Source organism: Anser anser (genome assembly GCF_964211835.1).
Source record: "Anser anser genome assembly, chromosome: 15".
Taxonomy (NCBI): Eukaryota; Metazoa; Chordata; class Aves; order Anseriformes; family Anatidae; genus Anser; species Anser anser.
The window spans coordinates 16,798,155-16,815,624 of record NC_139736.1 but is presented as its reverse complement, the minus strand read 5'-3'; the positions used below and the strand labels follow the sequence as shown (position 1 = coordinate 16,815,624).

Sequence of the window (17,470 nt, the reverse complement as noted above, 5' to 3'; positions counted from 1 at the left end):
ACCAACACAGACCACTGGTTTGTAAAATACTGGCATTCCTTCTCCTTTACATTGCCAACAGATATGGCAGAAATTATCCTTCCAAATAGATGAAAAGAAATGCCAAAAGGGTAGATATCTACTTTTAATCTTTCAATTAATTAGATGAGTAATGTTTATTTTTTCTTTACTGCCAATAAAAATAAAATGAAAGTATTTTAAATTTACATCTAGTGATTTAATTTATTTTATATTACTCATATTACAGGGTATTTACAGCTGCATTCATGGAGTACATATTGAAGAAAAAAAGAAGTCTCCTGACTTTACTTTGACCAATTCCCAATCCAACATGTTAAAACTACTACGAACAGCAAAAAATATGACCAATATCAATCCTTCAAGAATTAACTCCCCCAAAAGAACAGCTGATTTTATTCAGAGGGGTTCCTTGATTATGGACATGGTCATGGATAAGGGAAACTTGGTATTTTCTGATAACAGATCCTTTCAGACAAAGGACAACTTTTTTGGTGAAAATGTGAGTGAACTGCAGACACTTCCAGGCAATCGGCACAAGGACAATCTTAACAACTATGTTTTCCAAGGTCAGCATCCTCTCACGTTGAATGAGTCCAATCCAAATACAGTAGAGGTTGCAGTAACAGCAGAAGCAAAAGTGAACTCCAGACCCAGGCAGCTTTGGAGGAAATCTGTTGAATCTTTACGTCAAGAATCTGTACGTCAGAGCCAAGGTTCCCAGAGGGAAAACGGGTCAGATGAAAACAGGCAACTTTCAGTGAAAAGCCAAAGATACCTTCCCGAAGAGATTGTCCATTCAGATGTATCGGAGACATCAAGCCGAGCTACTTGCCATATGGAACCAGAAAATAACAACAAGCACCACAAAACCAAGGACAATTTTAAAAAAAGAACAGTAGCATCAAAATACCCAAAAGATTGTAGTGAAGTGGAACTAACATATCTGAAAACCAAGCAGAGCTCTCCACGGGATAAAATCTACACAATTGATGCTGACAACGAGCCAGGATTCCACTTGGACACACCTCAGTACATCGAAAACATTGTCCTTCCAGAAACTATAGAACTTCCTGATGTTTATCAAGATCACAATGACAACTACAGGAAAGCAGAGCATGCTAACAGGACTCCCCTACATAATGAAGACAGTCTTCCAAATAATGACCAGTATAAACTTCATGCAAAGCACTACAGTTTAAAAGATAAAAACGCTTCCCTAGTTGACATGAATGATAGATACAGACAGAATTCCACCCACTGTAGGAGCTGTCTTTCTAATTTGCCCACTTATACGGGACATTATTCAGGCAGATCTCCCTATAAATGTGACGCATGCTTGCGGATGGGGAACCTCTATGATATTGAGGAAGATCAGATGCTGCAGGATACAACAAACTTATCACTTCCTGAAGAAATATATGAACATAGTTGGTCACATAATAATGCTCTGCAATATCATAAAAAAAACAAGTTGAGGATTAGCAGGCAACATTCTTTCGATAATATTGCTGATAAGTCCAGGGAAATTGATACTGGAAGACCTTCTCGTAGTATAAGCTTGAAAGAAAAAGAGAAGTTTCTACAAAGTAGTCCATATGCAAGCATGTTTAGTGTTCCCTCAAGCAAACTGTTGAGCAACAAAGCCTCACTTTTAACTCATGCTCTAGAGGACAGTAAGCGGAGCAAGTCCCTGTATCCTGTTCACTCAGAAGATAATCCCTTTCTGCACTCGTATCGTGACGACCAGCACTTATCTCTTAGGCGAAATCCACCTGATCTTTATAAATATTCATTACCATCCAAAGGAAGAAATGATAATTATTTAAGGTCATCCATAAAGTCTACAGCATCATACTGTTCGAGGGATGGTCGGATCCATAATGACATGTACATTTCAGAGCATGTTTTGCCTTATGTTGCAAATAGGAATAGCGTGTACTCAACTCCAAGGGTTTTAAATTCCTGTAGCAATAGACGTGTGTATAAGAAAATGCCTAGCATTGAATCAGATGTTTAAATTTTCCATGAACACTTTATCTATAGGGAAAAATAGTTGCCACCATCTTAGAGGGAGAATATTTCCTTTAACAGTATCCTGCTATAGTAAATGATATGTAAACCTCTCCCTTTCTCAGTGTACTTTTGTACATGAATAGGTAAACTAGTATGCTCTCAAGCATCCTTTTGAAATATGTCTTGTTGAAAAGGAGAAAAAAAATAGCCATTTATGTATACTTTATATAAATGGCAAGCTGTACTGGAATAGCCCCAATATATGTTGGCAACTATGCTGTTTTGTATCTAATTATTTTACTATTTCGGTTATTCTAATTTCTGTTGCTAAGTATCATTCAATGTACTTTTGTCCTTAGAAATGTTTAATGATTTTTTAGTACTGGATAAGCAATATGGTATGCATGTACTATGACACAGACAAAAAGAATTAGGAATGCATTTGCACAGTTAAAAGAAAAAAAAGACTGAAAGAGAACAGACAGCTAGGCTTTCAAAAATATATTTTAGCTTCATGATCATTTTAAAAGAAAAAAAAAAAAAAAACAGAAAAAAAACCTCCAAGCCCCAGAACCTTAATCAATAAAACACAATGTGTTAGCAGAAAATTAATATGTTCATTCTAGACTGATAGAAAATAAATGGGAAGACCATAGCCCCAAACATGTGAACTGCTGTGTACCAAAAGGAAGCCCTGTAGATTTTGGTTAATGTTAATGTACAAATGCTTTTCTTATATTTCACATGCACTTGCCATTACAAGCTAGGTTCATTGAAAAGTCTGCAGTCATCTTGTCAAAAAATTCACAACTGCCTAATCCAGAGTATATATTTTTAGCAATCAGTATATGTCACTTATTGTGGAGCTGTGGACATCATTAGTAACCTTGAGGCCTAATATGTATGTAAGTTTGCATTTGCCCCTTACTGGTGATTACTCAGGGCTGTATAGTATTTCTTTTATTTCTTCATTTCCCAAACCAAATCCCAACCCACAGTAGTTCTTTGTTCTTAGCGTGTTACTGATATCTAATTAACTGTATGTTAATATTACTAAAGCTGTTAATACAGTATCAAACACCAACAGCCATATGTTCAGTGTTATCGGCAAGGAACGCAATATTGTTTATTTGCATACACCATGAAGGATTAACACCTTATAAGGGACTTGTTCCTTCTGGAATATCATACATATTTGTTGAACATCAGACCAGTTTCTTAACCTCTCTAATCAAATCTGTCATATAAATTGAATATGTGCACACAGCTAAGGGACAGTATCATCACTCACTGGTATGCAAAGATATTCACATAACAAGGATGGCTTTTATTTTTAGTAAAGGTTAATCAGGATGTTTCAGAAACAAAATGTGTTCTACACACCCTTCCCCACGCCCTATAACCATAAGGGAGTGTGGAAGGGATGAGAGGAAGTCTTCCGTGAGTAGAGTGTATAGTTGTAAATTTTATTTAAACTAAAGAAGTAAATTGCTAATATATTTAAATACTGAAAGCATCAACAGGTGGTGCTCTGCCATTCTCCTGATATTCTAAGAATTGCTCTATTTTTTTGTGTGTAGAGGAAGTTTAGATTATTCAAGTGTTATTCCTTACATTTCACTGAAGGTCAGTGAACAGGGAAACCATTACCACTGTGAATTGGAAAATGTAAATATTACCCTAGCTAAAAACCCCTGTTTCCCTAAACTAAAATTCTTCTCAATAGAATCATTCTTACATCAGTTGTAATTGTATATCTGCATGCCAGAGGTACAGTATGCAAGTTGGTTAGTGTGGAGTAGCATACTTCAGAGGAGAGCTGCAAATGGGAAGTAATATAGATGATGCGTAGGGATAGACAAATATGGCTTATTGATTTTTTGTTTACAATTCTTTAATTAAACAGATTTGAGCTGACTTTAACTACCAAACAGTCCACAATGAGTTCTTGGTATTTAAAAATGTATTTGTACATTCACCATAAAGGTGAAGGATGATATTTTTGAAGGAATGAAATACACTGGGATTTGGGCTTTCCAAATCCCTTCCCAGCTTCCAAAAATCTTAGTATATCTTATTACATCTATGTTCAGAAAGCGTATCTATGGCCATCTTCACTCTGTCCAGAATAAATATCTTCTGAGTATTCCTTATTCAACATTTGGTCATAATTATTGGACGTCATTAACATGATATGCTTTCTGGTGCCTCACTGGCTCCAGTTCTTATAAACAGAAGATCCTTGACTGCCCTTGCAGAGATTCCCATCTCATAGGAATAGTTGTATGAGCTAAGCAGGGCTAGGATGTTTATGGGTGGAATGAACAATACTTTTGATAAACAAAAACCCTCTCCCATGTGTATAAAATATTTGTCTTTGGTCTACACGAAGGCAAATGCGCTAAAGGTATAAGTATTGTTGTAACAATTAATTAAAATATTTGAGGCAAATTTTCATTTTCCATCCAAATCATAGTAGATTAAGTAAAATCTTAAGTATTTTGAACCACCTGGTGTGTTTCAGCAGACAGACTATTTGTTGGTGTCATATCAAAAAACTAGCTTGTAAGTCGCTGAGAAGCTTACCAAGTGAATCGTGAAGCTCAGTGGTGGCTTATGTCTTTCACATCATCTTAAAGCACTCAAAATACTGACTCCAAGTTGTTTGTAATGTCATCTCTATCTGCAGCTAGACACCCATACTTCAATATGTAGACAAATACTGTATATAAAGTTCTGGGAAAGAAAAATTCCCAATTTAAACATTTTCTAAATAAACTGTTGAAATCCAGATGTAAACATCCTAAACCCAGGTGGATTTATCCTTCTGTGAAATGTACAAGCAAATTAACTGAAAAGAAATATACTCCAGTGTTTGCTGTTTCTGATTTGAGCAAATTTCTGGTGACAGTAGAGATTTGTTATTAGCTACAAATGTGTAAAACAATCCCACACCAAACCAAATTAAAGAGACAGACAGAAGACCTGATAATGTTGCACAGCAGTTGCTCACATGGAAATAAAAAATGCTGCCTTATAAGAAAAAAAGAAAAAAAAAAAGGCAGATACTGAAAGTAGAGGGATAAGAATCTGCATGCATTTGTGGTTTTGATCTTGGCATATATTATGACTGAATCCAAGGGGAAGAAAAGGCTAAAATGTAGGGTTTTAGATGAGTAGCTGGTGAGGTTGTTGATGTATACATGTAAAGAAGATGAAGCTGAGAAGTTGAAGGAAAAACTTTTAAGAGTAGAGCCACAAGCCACAGCTTGTGAGGCTCAGCCGTAGGACGTGTGGAATTCTGAATACTGCCTGAGCTTTGTTGATATATTTGCGTTGACTTTCAATTAAACTGAGATCAAGACTTTCTGTATTTCCCTCTCTCTCACTCTAGCTGCTGCTATTCTTGAAGAGGAGAAAAGAATCTTCCTGCATAAGTGGCCATCCTTTCTGTACCTTTCTGGATGGTGCTGGTGACTTGTTACATTTTCCTGATTACAGCTCTAGCAGATTGTTGGTCATTCCTATCACCAAGATTTCCCGTGACTCCAGCTGGAACTGAATCAGGCTGTAAATGATATGGGCCATTCTTGGTAGCATGTCCCATAGTGTTACACTGCTCCTGGACGACAACTTTTATGGAGGCAGGATATTGAATTGCTGAGGAATGGAGTAGGTACATGGAGGTAAAAACAGCTACATAGACATGCCTGCCTCTTGCTTTTTTCCTCTTTTAAAGACATTGTAGAATTTCTTCATGTTTTTGTCTTTCCCTTTGCACCACAGTAAAATTTCCTTTTTCTTTCAAATGGATTTTGTGTTCTGCTTGTGTTTCATAGAGCAGTGTAGGCACCCACTAACTTAAAAGCATGGAAATAAGATACATTAATATATAAGATAAAATTAATGAAAATTGAGAGTTCTTTGTATTTCTGGAAATTTTCATTTAATGTTTTGGTAGCTTTTGCTCAAAATTCATTATTCTGCTATTTAAGAAGCTTGGTTAGGAAAAAGAGTGCTGTGGACAAACTGAAACCAAATCACCACCAGCTCACCATGTTTTGGCAGCATCTCATGAACATGTCTCTCTTTCTGTGATCTTTCAGGAACACTTACGAGGTAAACTAAGGCTTACAATAAAGCTAAGGGAAATCAGGGTGTTTTTTGTTGTTGATGCTGTTTTTTTTTTGTTTTTGTTTTTGTTTTCCTGGTGAAAATAAATCTCTTATAGAGTTCTAAAGGCAGCAAAAACTAGAGCTATGTAGTTTTGAGTTTCTGTGCTGGAAAGCTAAGCTCTTTCTGTCACCAGCTGGGGGACGGAAGTAGAGAGGGAAAGCTCCCTCCTGATGGCAGTTCAGGGCACCAAAGGCTTGGAAGCAGTTATGCTGGTGATGTGTCCTGAAAGTATTTCTGTCTCTCTTTCTGTTGACTTTTTAGAAGCTATAGGTTCTAACTCAGCCATTTCAAATAGGTGTGCTTAGTAAAGTAATGGTCTATTTATCCCCAACCTTGAAATCTGCTAAATTGAATCTGCAAGTGAATACAGTTTAAAACTTGCAGGTCATATGGATTCCTGTGCTTATTCAAGTAGTTACTAAGGTTGCACCTGTCTGTTGTGGATTCTTTGGTACTTCTAATCTAGCCAGTATCATAGTTTTCTTTATACCATGTGACTGTCCAGCATGAAATAAGAGTGTTAGCATCTATTCCTTGTAGAATAACTTGCTATTTTTATATTTCTGCAGTGTAGCATATGCATCTTAGGGTACATTGTTGGTGAAGACTTTGGTACTATTCCTTCCCTGGGTTCACCAATGTAGAACAGGAATTGTGATACGAATCTAAGGGTCTTAGATTCAGTCTGGATTTAGGAAGAATTCAAGAGGTGAATCTTTTTGTTGTTTTACATTGCATTTAGCATATGTTATATATGAAACCTAGTGAAAACAAATCTTTTATGATAAAATCATCTCTTAGTTAATATAGAACAGCAACCATGGTGTGGCTTGGGTAGTTTGTGTTAAGTGTTGATCATCACATCATGTGCTTCTTTCAAGATGAAATGTATTTATGTCATGTATCCCGTTGCTAAACTTTACCTTTCCCAGCTCTAGGTCTATTTTAGCTCAAAAGCCCCTTTGAAATAGGTATATTTCCTATATAGGGTAATCTGGTTTGCAACATAAAAACAGTTTTCAGCTGATATACCTAATTTGCTTATTTTACTGATGTTATTTTTTTAATCTAAACTTCCTTCCTATTGAGAGCAGAGCCTTCAAAGTATAACAGTGATGAAGGAACATCTAAAAGAGCACAAAGGCCTTTCTAAGTATGACTTTTATGGTACAAGCCATTTCCCTTCTCCGTACAGCCTGTACTATCTTATTTAAATGTATTAGCAAAATGTTTATAATTGCTACCAGTAGGAGGGAATCACAATTTAATCACAGCTATGTATTTACCTGTGGACTTGTATGCAAGTACAGGAAACTATAAGATATGATACAGAAAAGGCTCAACCTGCTCTGGCTGAAGTCACCTACAAAGCTGTAGTTAAATTACACAAGAGTAGCCTCAAGACCGTCACGTCTCTTCCATCATTCAGATCATGCAGACTTCTCTGTCTGATGTGCACATATTGTACATAGTGTAAAATTCTTGTTGGTGTTTAGCTCTCATCGTGGAATTAATCCCATGTTCACCTGTTCACCTTCATTGCAGTGTAGCAGCAATGTCTGCGGGATGGAGAGGTGGTTGTTCATGTTCATTGGTGTCTGCTCCTCAGTTAAATGGGAGCAGAAATGCTGCCTTGCTTCTCTCTGCTCTGCAGGAGGAGAGTTACTGCACTGTTTGTAAATAAGCTCCTCACTCAAATCAAGCTTTCAAAAAAATTTTTTTTGCCCTGCTTCTCTGGACCTGTGTACAGAGTATGGTCTCTAAGAATATGTGCTCTTCCAATGTCCTGCGACTTTGGAAGTCAGGAATACAAGTGTGCATCACCCTGCAGGGCAGTGAAAATGCACTCTGTTGTTCTTGCAGGTTCAGGAGCGTTTTGGTTACATCCTGCAGGATGTATCTGCTGTGGTTTAAATTGTTTTTAAAATGAATACAGATCTAAACAGCTGTAAGAATCCACTGCTGATTATGTGATGATCTTGTCATATCTATAATTTAAGAACCAGAAATAATATAAGTAAAATTAAGTTGCCTCACTATTTACAAGGCTTTTGTTGTTTTGCATTTAAGTGACACTTTTTTACTCCTTTTACTCAATTCTTTACCTATATTAAATTAGTAGAGTATATAACCATGCTCTAATGTTGTCATGCAATACCTTTATTAGTAGATAACCACATTGACTATAGTATTACATATTTAAAAGAGAGATGGTTTTGATTCTCCAGCTCTTCAAAAGTAGTGGTAATAAGCGACTATACTCCTGGATGGTTTCTCCTTTCCCTTTTGTATTTGTATTTGTTTTCACTGATCTGTTTCAAAAATTATATTTCTATGTGCACGTTCTAAAACTGTGAAAATAAATACTAGTAAATATTATGATACTTATCCAGTGCACTGTAAAGTTCTGAATGAGGTGAGACTGTTTGGGAATTGATGAAGGTTTCCACACTTCTCATCAATGGTACAAAGCTTTACTGTGGGCAAATGGTAAAATTGACAGTGACATGAAATTTTAGTAGAGAATGTCTAGTTTTGCACTTCTAGTATTATTAAAAGAAATGGTATTTTTTTTTCAGCAACAAGATTATGATAATATAGTTTTTTTATTTGAGTATTGTACATTGCAGTACATAAGAATAGCCTTTTTGAAGAGATTTATGTTACATCATCACTACAGGATTCTTTAGTCTGATTATATTTTATTGAGCCCGTTTAATAGCAAAAAGCAGTTTGGAAATATATTTTAGGTTCTGTTTCACATTGCCAAACTGTATCTGGAATTGCAGTTATGCAGTTGAAGGCCCTCACAAGGTTCCCGTGCCCTCCTCTGTGGGGAATGAGGCTTTTCTTGTTCACTGTAGGGACAAGATTAAGAGAGTTGGAAAAAAATAAAATAAAATAAAATTGGCGGACATGTGCAATATTTGAAGTATAAATGATGTTCAAAAGTGAAAAAAGAAAGGAAATTGGAGGTTCACAGTTATTCACATTAGCAAACGTTCTGTGATGGGCATATTCTAGAGGAGGTGGTAATTATTAACAAAGGTGGTTTGAATTCTGTTTGAGTTTATAAGTCACTGAGAAAAACGGGATTTTTTTTTTTTTTTTATTTTTCCAAGCCAAAGTCTTTATGTTGTCATACAAAGTTTCACAGGAAAATGGGCCAAAGAATACAATTAAATATGCAAAAGGTTAATCCTATGGAAAAGGATATCCTGTCATCCTGATATGCAAAAGCATATTAATGGTAATAGGAGCAATGCGTGTAATTTTCCTGTATATTACTATGTAGGTTGCACTATTTTGAATGATACAAACCTGATATTTTAATTACCAAATACCATAAGAAGCTGTTTATTAATTGTTTAAACTTGTTAACCTAAATATATATACAGTATACACGTGTGCGTGCTTACCCTTCCCCACCTAGCCATGTGTGAGTAATCTCCCCAAGCCGTAGAACACATTTCAGCAGTGCTTTATTTTAAGTGATTCTCTTCTCTCCTTTCCAAACCTCCTAAATCCAAACTCCCTAGAAGCATTTACTGAAGAGGCTAAAGGACTTTCTGGGGATCAGGAGTGCCAGGACACGTGAAAACATGGTAGAGAAGAGTTCCTGTCTGAAAGAGCTGGAAACGATGCTCTCTATCATTTCCATTTAACTAGGCATGGGAAAAGGATGTCTTCTCATGCTGTTTTGAGGATTCATGGCCAGAGAGGGTCTTTTGGCCCAATGGCTCTGACGTTAAAAGTTTGTGTCAGTTTATGGCACACCTGGCCGTTAAACACATTGCTTAAAGCAGCTGAGGAAGGATACTTAAAACCCAAAACTTACCAGGGAAGATCAGTTGGTCTGTGTACCAGCGGCAGCCCTTGTGTTTGTCCATGCAGACTGCACAGTTTTCGAAATGGATGTGGCACAGAGAGGCAGTATGTAGCAGTTGTGTTAGTCAAAAATGTTTTTTTTTCTCAATGCATAGGCTTTTGAACTTGTTATTACTGATGATGTGGAGATCTTGACCAACAGATTGTGGTATTCGTCTTTTTTTCTTATTTCCAAATGATCTAACCAAAATTTATGATAAAAAATGCCTTGGATTGATATATTTGAAGTCATACCTGAACTTTTTTTTTTTTTTTTTTTCAAAGGGAGAGTTGGATAGTTATTCCTTTTTCCACTTCAACCCTGAAACAGAAAATTCCGTAGGGTCAACTTTTGTCTACAGTTCCTTGCAAGTGTGTCTGCAATAAGAAAAATTTTGGTTACCTTGTCTTTACGTGGCCTAGGCCTGGATTCCAAACTTAGGCAAAACACCTTTTGACTTAAACAGGGATGTGTAAGTGAGTGATGGCACAGCTGATCCTTAGTGCAATTCATGCTCAGAATTAAAATACCAAAACCAAATCTCATGTTGCAAAAGTATGGCAGTTGCATCATATAAAATTGTGTGCAGCTAGAAATGAAACTTGTGCAATTTTTAATAACTGTTTATGATTTATACTTTACATCAGCCATACTATTTCGAAATAGTCATATTCATTTCGGAACATCCATTCTGCACTGATGAAGAACAGCTTGATCTCTCTGTCTTCATACTTCACACCCACATGCACAGTGTATCTTGTGTCTTCCCTGTGCAAGCCAGAAGGTACAAACAGAATTCATTAATGTGTTAGGCAGACTCCTACCTGACTTTTAACTAAGTATACTATTTTAATGCAAAATTTTATACATACATGTATATATATAAAAGCTATATATAAGCTTTTATATATGTATAAAGGTGGGGTTTTCTTTGGAGAAATGAGGAGCAAGAGAAAAATGCAGCATTGTGACAAAGATTTATTAAAAGTTTCAAGTAACACATTGATATTTTGAGTTTGATAGAAGCTATTTGCAGTTGTACTCTTAAAAAAAAAGAGAGAGACAAAAATTAGTATTGGATCTTTGGTCCTCATGCTAAAGCTTCGGGTTAGTTTTCTGTGTATCTTGCGAAGAATTCACAATACTAGATTTAGATTTTGCTCACAAAGAAAATTAATTATTAGTACACTTGGAAAAGTATTCGCATTCTGATGGGGAAAATAGTCCACGTGTGCCAATTTGTACTGGTTACACAGAGCACTAATCTACATTGTGGTTGAAGAGATTTGCAATCCATGAATAACATCTTACCAGAAGTCTTGGAACCACTTGATTCCATACACAGTAAATTAAAAAGCCTATTACTTCTTTTATTTACTAGTACAATTTACTATAACATTCTCAAGAGCGTAGTATTTCAAAACAAAGGGTAAGTCATAAAATTCCAATTGCTAGCAAAGAATAGTAGAGGTTTGAAGACCTCATTTCACCTTGGGAAACAAATCAAGATGTTAGAGTAGAAGGAAAAGTATATTGGTTATGGAATACAGCATAAAATAATTCATTTTTAAGTGAATCCAGAATTTTATGATAAAATTCATAGTTTAATGGATTCTTCAAAAGAAAAGGTATGGGGGAAAAGAGAATAATTAAAAACTAGTTTTGACATTCCAATTACTGCCTGTTTTATTAGATAGGTTTAGGAAAATGAAATTATTTTTAACATGCAAGTGTCTGCACAGACAATTTAAACTGCCATGCTATAAAGTTATGCATACACCTGGCTACCCCTGCATCCATCCATCCACACCTTTACAACCCCGGTGGCAGTAGGATTTCCCCAACAGCACACATTGCAACTTGGAGGAGCTGGGAGTCATACACTTCTCTCCTGCATTATGCATACCGTCTCACAGCAGTTCACCCCAACCATATTTTAACCCTGTGCATGACTGAGTGCTAATACTGTATAAATATTTTGAAACATATCTAAAACAAATGTTTGCTTCAAACTTTTTATGATAGAATAATATATAATATTATGGTTGTCTTACAAATTGTATTGTGTTCTTCATTTTTGTTAAATATGTAGAAAAACATTAAGGGAACGGGGGACTTGAATGTCTGTGTGTACTGAAATGTATATAACTATTTGGAGAAAACACATGTGCCAAGTATAACAAGATGTAAAAAATGTAAATATATGAAAAATTCATTTTTCTAATAAAGGTAATTTCTGCCAATTGATATGAAAATGAACAATGGAATCATTCTTGTCTGTGTTCCTTGTTAAATGGTACAAGATAAAGTGTCATCTATGAATAAGGCTTACCTTTTATTTTTTCATATTTGATTTGAAAGGTGTTAACAACCACATGTTTTGAGTCATCCTTTGCTGTTAGAAAATACCTAAAGGTGAAGATGCCTGAAGCTAAACCTGACAGCATATACTTGATGCTCCCAGTTTAATTTAATTCATGAAAAGGACAGAGACAATTAACTTAGGAAAAACTCATTCTATGTGAGAAGTCTAGCTTGAATGACGCTCCTCAACAGAGGGAGCACAGGAGCTAAGCTAAGGATGGTCCATTATGGTGTGGCACCATTTTCATGTATTCTGAACTACAGCAGCCATACAAAATACAAGGGGCTTGTACGAAGAGATGTTCTTGGCTGCAGAAATATAAAAGATCTTTGGGGTGAGTGTGGAGGCAGCATCCAGCCCGAGGAGAAAATGGTGTCAAGAAGGCTTCTGTTCCTAAAAGGTGCAGGTGTGAAGTGCTCCTGCCATGACAGTGCTCTCACAGGTGGGTCAGGTGAGGATGGGAGAGAGCAAACCAAGGGGTAGAAAATGGCAGATATGTTCAATGCCTTTGATATCAGCAAACTTGTTTAATGTTCTATTTAATCAAGGCATCAGTTAAAATAGGGGATTTAGTGAAGCAATAAAAATATTTACAAAGATTTGACCTTTTGCCTGGCCAGTGGACCTAAAGGAGCAAGGTTCACAAGGAGCTCCTAGGTAGTTTTGTATGACCACATTTTCCAGAATTTCAAATCAGCTAATGAAAGTCTTCCTTTATTTGCTAACATGGGCATAAACAATCACTCAGCAGTTAGAATAATGTTCTTTGACGCAGTGGGATGAAAGACATTATATAAATTCAAAGCATCGTTTTGATAAGTGTGCTATGCAATGGTTAGTCCTGATGATTGTGGAAGTCTTTTCTATCCTAAATAATTCCATGATCCTATGAGCGGAATATAAAAGTAATGGACAGGAGGTGAAAAGTTGCTCACAGATCTCTGAGCAGAACAGTCCTGTTCATTTGTTCCCACGATAAACACGACTGCACAGATAATATGAGAGAGATAAAACTGAAATTCTATTCTTAATGAAGTTTTTAATGAGTAAAGACTGCTGGGCTTATGCTCAACTGCCAGAAGACAGTTTTAAAGGGACTTCTCTCTATTTTTGTCTAAAATTCCCATTCCACGAAGTAAAATAACATTCAGCAATCTGAATGGCTTTGTTCACCTGCAGTGTTGTCTCCCAGAGACCCAGTTCAAGTCCTCCAGTCATCTGAAAGAAGCAGAGGCCTATAAAAGAAACAGATGATGCAGGAAGCAGTCGGTGTGACTCTAATCTGGAAATAGTTTTCTGGCTGAAGAGCTGAGCTGGTTTTTGTATCCAGACTGCTCCTGCCATCTCTACCTGACACGATAGCTCATTTCCATCGGTGCATGTATAAGTCATGTCAGCTTCAGGTTTGGTTCCCTTTGGATTTGTTTCTAAGATAGTCATGTTCTCCCAGATCCCCCTTTTGAATCTTTGCTGATGTGCCTATGGCAACTGTGAGTACTCCACAACTTTGCTCATTTAAAATAAAATTAAGTGGTGACTGGGAAACAGAAGCATTTTAAGTCTGACATATTCTGCATGGTACTGCCAGCAGTGTTCATAGCAAAGCGAGCCGTTTGCTTGGTATGAACACAAGTAATTTGGACACAAAACCACCTGTCTTAAGGCCAACTGCTAAGGTCAACTTGTCTCTATATACAGGAACACCAAGCACCCTACTTGTGTTGTTTTTTTCCCCCATTGGTCACACTCACCACTTGTCTCTCTGCCTCTCCCAGCAGTTTACAAATAGCTTTATCTTCCCTTTGTGGACTTGTTCCAGTACAAAAATCAAATAATGGCTCCTACAAATTGCAAGTCTATTGTGCGATCTGTCTATCCTGTACCACTTCTGTTCTTCTCCAACTTGCAGTCTACTTCTAATCTATTGATAATTTATTTTCCACTAGTTAGCTTACATAGGATGATCATTACAGAAGTTGTCTCTATTATTTTCAAATCAGTATGCTCAAAACTTACTTATTAAAAATAATCTCTGTTTATAATGTAAGTGATGATAGTTCCTTAAGTATCGTAATAACAATTATAACACACTGAAGTTACTTTGGTGGGCAACAAGACACAGTAATATCGAAGTTAGTCATGATTAATGTTGTTTACACATGGTTATTGCAAGGTCAAAGACATTTTTCAGTGATGTCCATGCAGTTCCAAGTTTCATTTAACAGCAATAGTATAGGAGCCTTAAAATCCTATTTGTGCTGCAAAAGCACAGTCTGTTGTTTCTTTCTCTCTTTTTAGAGTGGACCTCAACCTGCTAGGTAGATGTGGCACATCTCGTGACACCACTGAACATTTTCAGAGGCTATGTATGGTCAGGCCAGTAAGATGTAATACTTTACGTAAAGACCTATGAAAGTTACAAAATGCTGAAAATCTGAGCATAGGAATTTAAAGAGAAAAAATAAAATATTAACCAGGCTGAGAAAATACAATATTAACCAGGTTTGAAAGTCTAAGGCCTTCTCATTATGGAAGTGTGTAGTTCCACTAATTACTCTGAGGACTGATGATGTTTGGCCACACAGAAGTTTGGCTATGAGCAGCGCTCTCCCTTTGTACAGCACAGGGAAAACAAACCAAGTAGGAATCACAGCAGACATTTCTCTATGCACAAGGGAAAACAGAGGCTTTGGACAGGTTTTACTTCCAATTTCCAAGCCGGCATATTTTTGTCAGTTGAGAATTTTCTCAAATGAAGAAAAAATTTTTTCATTTGTACTATAATATCATAATGCTGATTTTACCCTTCTCTTTCCCCAGAAAGAGAAAAAAATTATAATTCTCATGGTAGTGGAAATGCCTCCAAGTTCCTCTACTGCAGATACAAAAGATGAGCCATTTGTGTACCCTCGAGAGGATAAAAGTAGTAGGAACGGGGTGACTAGAATAACTTTGATTTTCCTCTGAGAACCAAACTGCTGTTGCATTGATCTGGCCACAAGGAGTGTTTCCTCATACAGGCTTTGAAATCTGCAGAGTGAGTTAATCCCTGGTACCCATATTATTTCACATGTAAATATATGTGAAGGGCTTATGTCTAAAAGTAGGGGTGGGGATGATGTGGAGGGGTTTTTCTGTGGGAGGAACTTTCAAATAGTACTCGACAACTGTAAGCATCCTGCAGAAAAATGGTGCAAACATCTTTGAACATGTGGTTCACTTGTAAGAACTTCTCACAGTAAATCTTAACCAATCAAGAAAATAATTCATTAAATTCTTTAAAGAAAAACCTCAAATTGTTACTCCATTTAATTTTTTACCCTAAAAAGAAATGCAGGAATGATTTCTGGAAGATAATGAGGTCATGTTTTACTCAGCTTTAAGCTCACTACTGCTCCTTTCCATGGATGCACTATTATCTCAGCAAATGGAGCACCCAATGTGGCCTTAACTATATTTGTACTTTTGCTTGCTTTCACATATCTCTTCTCTGAACAGCTCTACTCTTTTAACCTTCCTTCTAGCTTCCCATTCTCTCTGTCTACGCCTAACAGTTTTCTCTGTTTCTGTCCCTGCTAGAACATTATGGAAGTGTGAGCTCCACCTTGAACCAGACCTGCTGGGTCAGCACATTTCCATGCATTAGATAAGTGCATTGTAATATCCATGTTCTTTTCTATTTCTGTCTCTACAAAAACTAACATTGCATTTATTTCTGCACTGCCACTCCGCAATGAGAAGATGATTTCAGTATTCAGAGCATAATGACATCTATAACCTTTTTTTTTTTTTTGATGGTATTTTTGCAATCAAAACATTTAGATAGCTTAAATCATTTTGCTTGTATATATTTATTTTCTAGCATTTCTAAACATGCCTTTTTTTTTGTGTAATATTTTAGTCTGATAGATCATTCTAGATTTCCTTCAAAACATTCTAGCTTGGAATAGCAAAGAAAGGAAAGGTGCTGCATGGGCTAGGGTGAGGGCTAGCAGCTTTGTGCTTTAAGGGACGCTGGATGCAGCTGCATACTTCTATGCCCCAAATGCCTGTGTGTAGTGATACTGCATTCTGTGTGCTGAGGATTTTCTGAATTAATGTTCTGCATCAAAAAAAGCTTCATTATGTAATATGTTGTGCTGGGTTAGACCACTAAATGCTTTGAAGTCAGAGAATGAGAAATCCAGTTTAGGTTATCAAGTAAAGTGTTAAGTATTGATGTTTTCAGAAAATGGAACACTTGTCTTTAGTTCTTCCTGTGATCTGAAAAAAACTCACAAGTTTATTTCTGTGAGGAGCTGTACACAGGCAGCAGAACCAGTCATACAGGGAGAACTGAGTCACTGGTGAAACTAGCCCTATTTGATCATGGTATTTTTATGTATTTCTCAGGCCTTAGAGCAGTGGGTGGGGAGACTGAAGAGTACATGAACCAGACTTGCCAGCTCATTGCCCACATCGGTGTATTCCCCAGCTGGTCCTGCATATTTCTTGTGGAAGCATTTTCTCTTTCTGAGGCTCGGAGGGAAAGTAAGATGTAAAGTTATCTGCAGTGCGATAACTTATGCCCTCTTATTGTCTGTGGGCTAATGCTTCAGACTGCAGTCTTGAATACTTGCCTCAGTGCTGTAACAACAAAATCCTGTGATTTTGCATAAGGAGGTGACATGTAGTTATTTACACATGGGCAACCCACAAAGAATTAAATATAAATTAACTCATAGTGAACTGCTACCTATTACCCCAGTGAGGATGCAGGGTAACTTTGTCTCAGCAGCCCGTGCACTTATGGCTTCGCTGAAATGCACAGAGACCAATTATAACCTGGGACCACTCTGATCCTCCTAATTGCAAAGTGTTCCCACTGGCTTCTTTGTATGGGTGAAAATCGGAGAGAATTTGGTCTCAGTCTTTACCAGGAATTGCAAAGATTTAATAGTCCAGAAATGTGGCTGCTGTTGAGAATACGTCAGGGCTGTTGACATTTTAGGGACTGCTTGTGTGTGTATGGTTATGGGTAAGTATTT

General features: G+C 36.8%; 1 protein-coding gene across 17 annotated transcripts in view; it reads left to right on the top strand.

Moving 5' to 3' along the window:
• GRIN2A (glutamate ionotropic receptor NMDA type subunit 2A) overlaps positions 1-13,428 on the top strand; it is a 226,225-nt gene extending 212,797 nt beyond the window's left edge. For 11 of the 17 annotated variants that reach the window (XM_083799670.1, XM_083799668.1, XM_083799673.1 and 8 more), the window contains one exon: positions 248-13,427. In XM_083799670.1, the coding sequence (XP_083655796.1) occupies positions 248-2,038 (1,791 nt within the window). In that variant the 3' untranslated portion in view covers positions 2,039-13,427. Of the gene's footprint in view, positions 1-247 lie in introns of all 17 variants that reach the window. The other 6 variants (XM_083799677.1, XM_083799676.1, XM_083799667.1 and 3 more) reach the window with 3 other exon arrangements.
• The last annotated feature ends 4,042 nt before the right edge of the window (positions 13,429-17,470 follow it).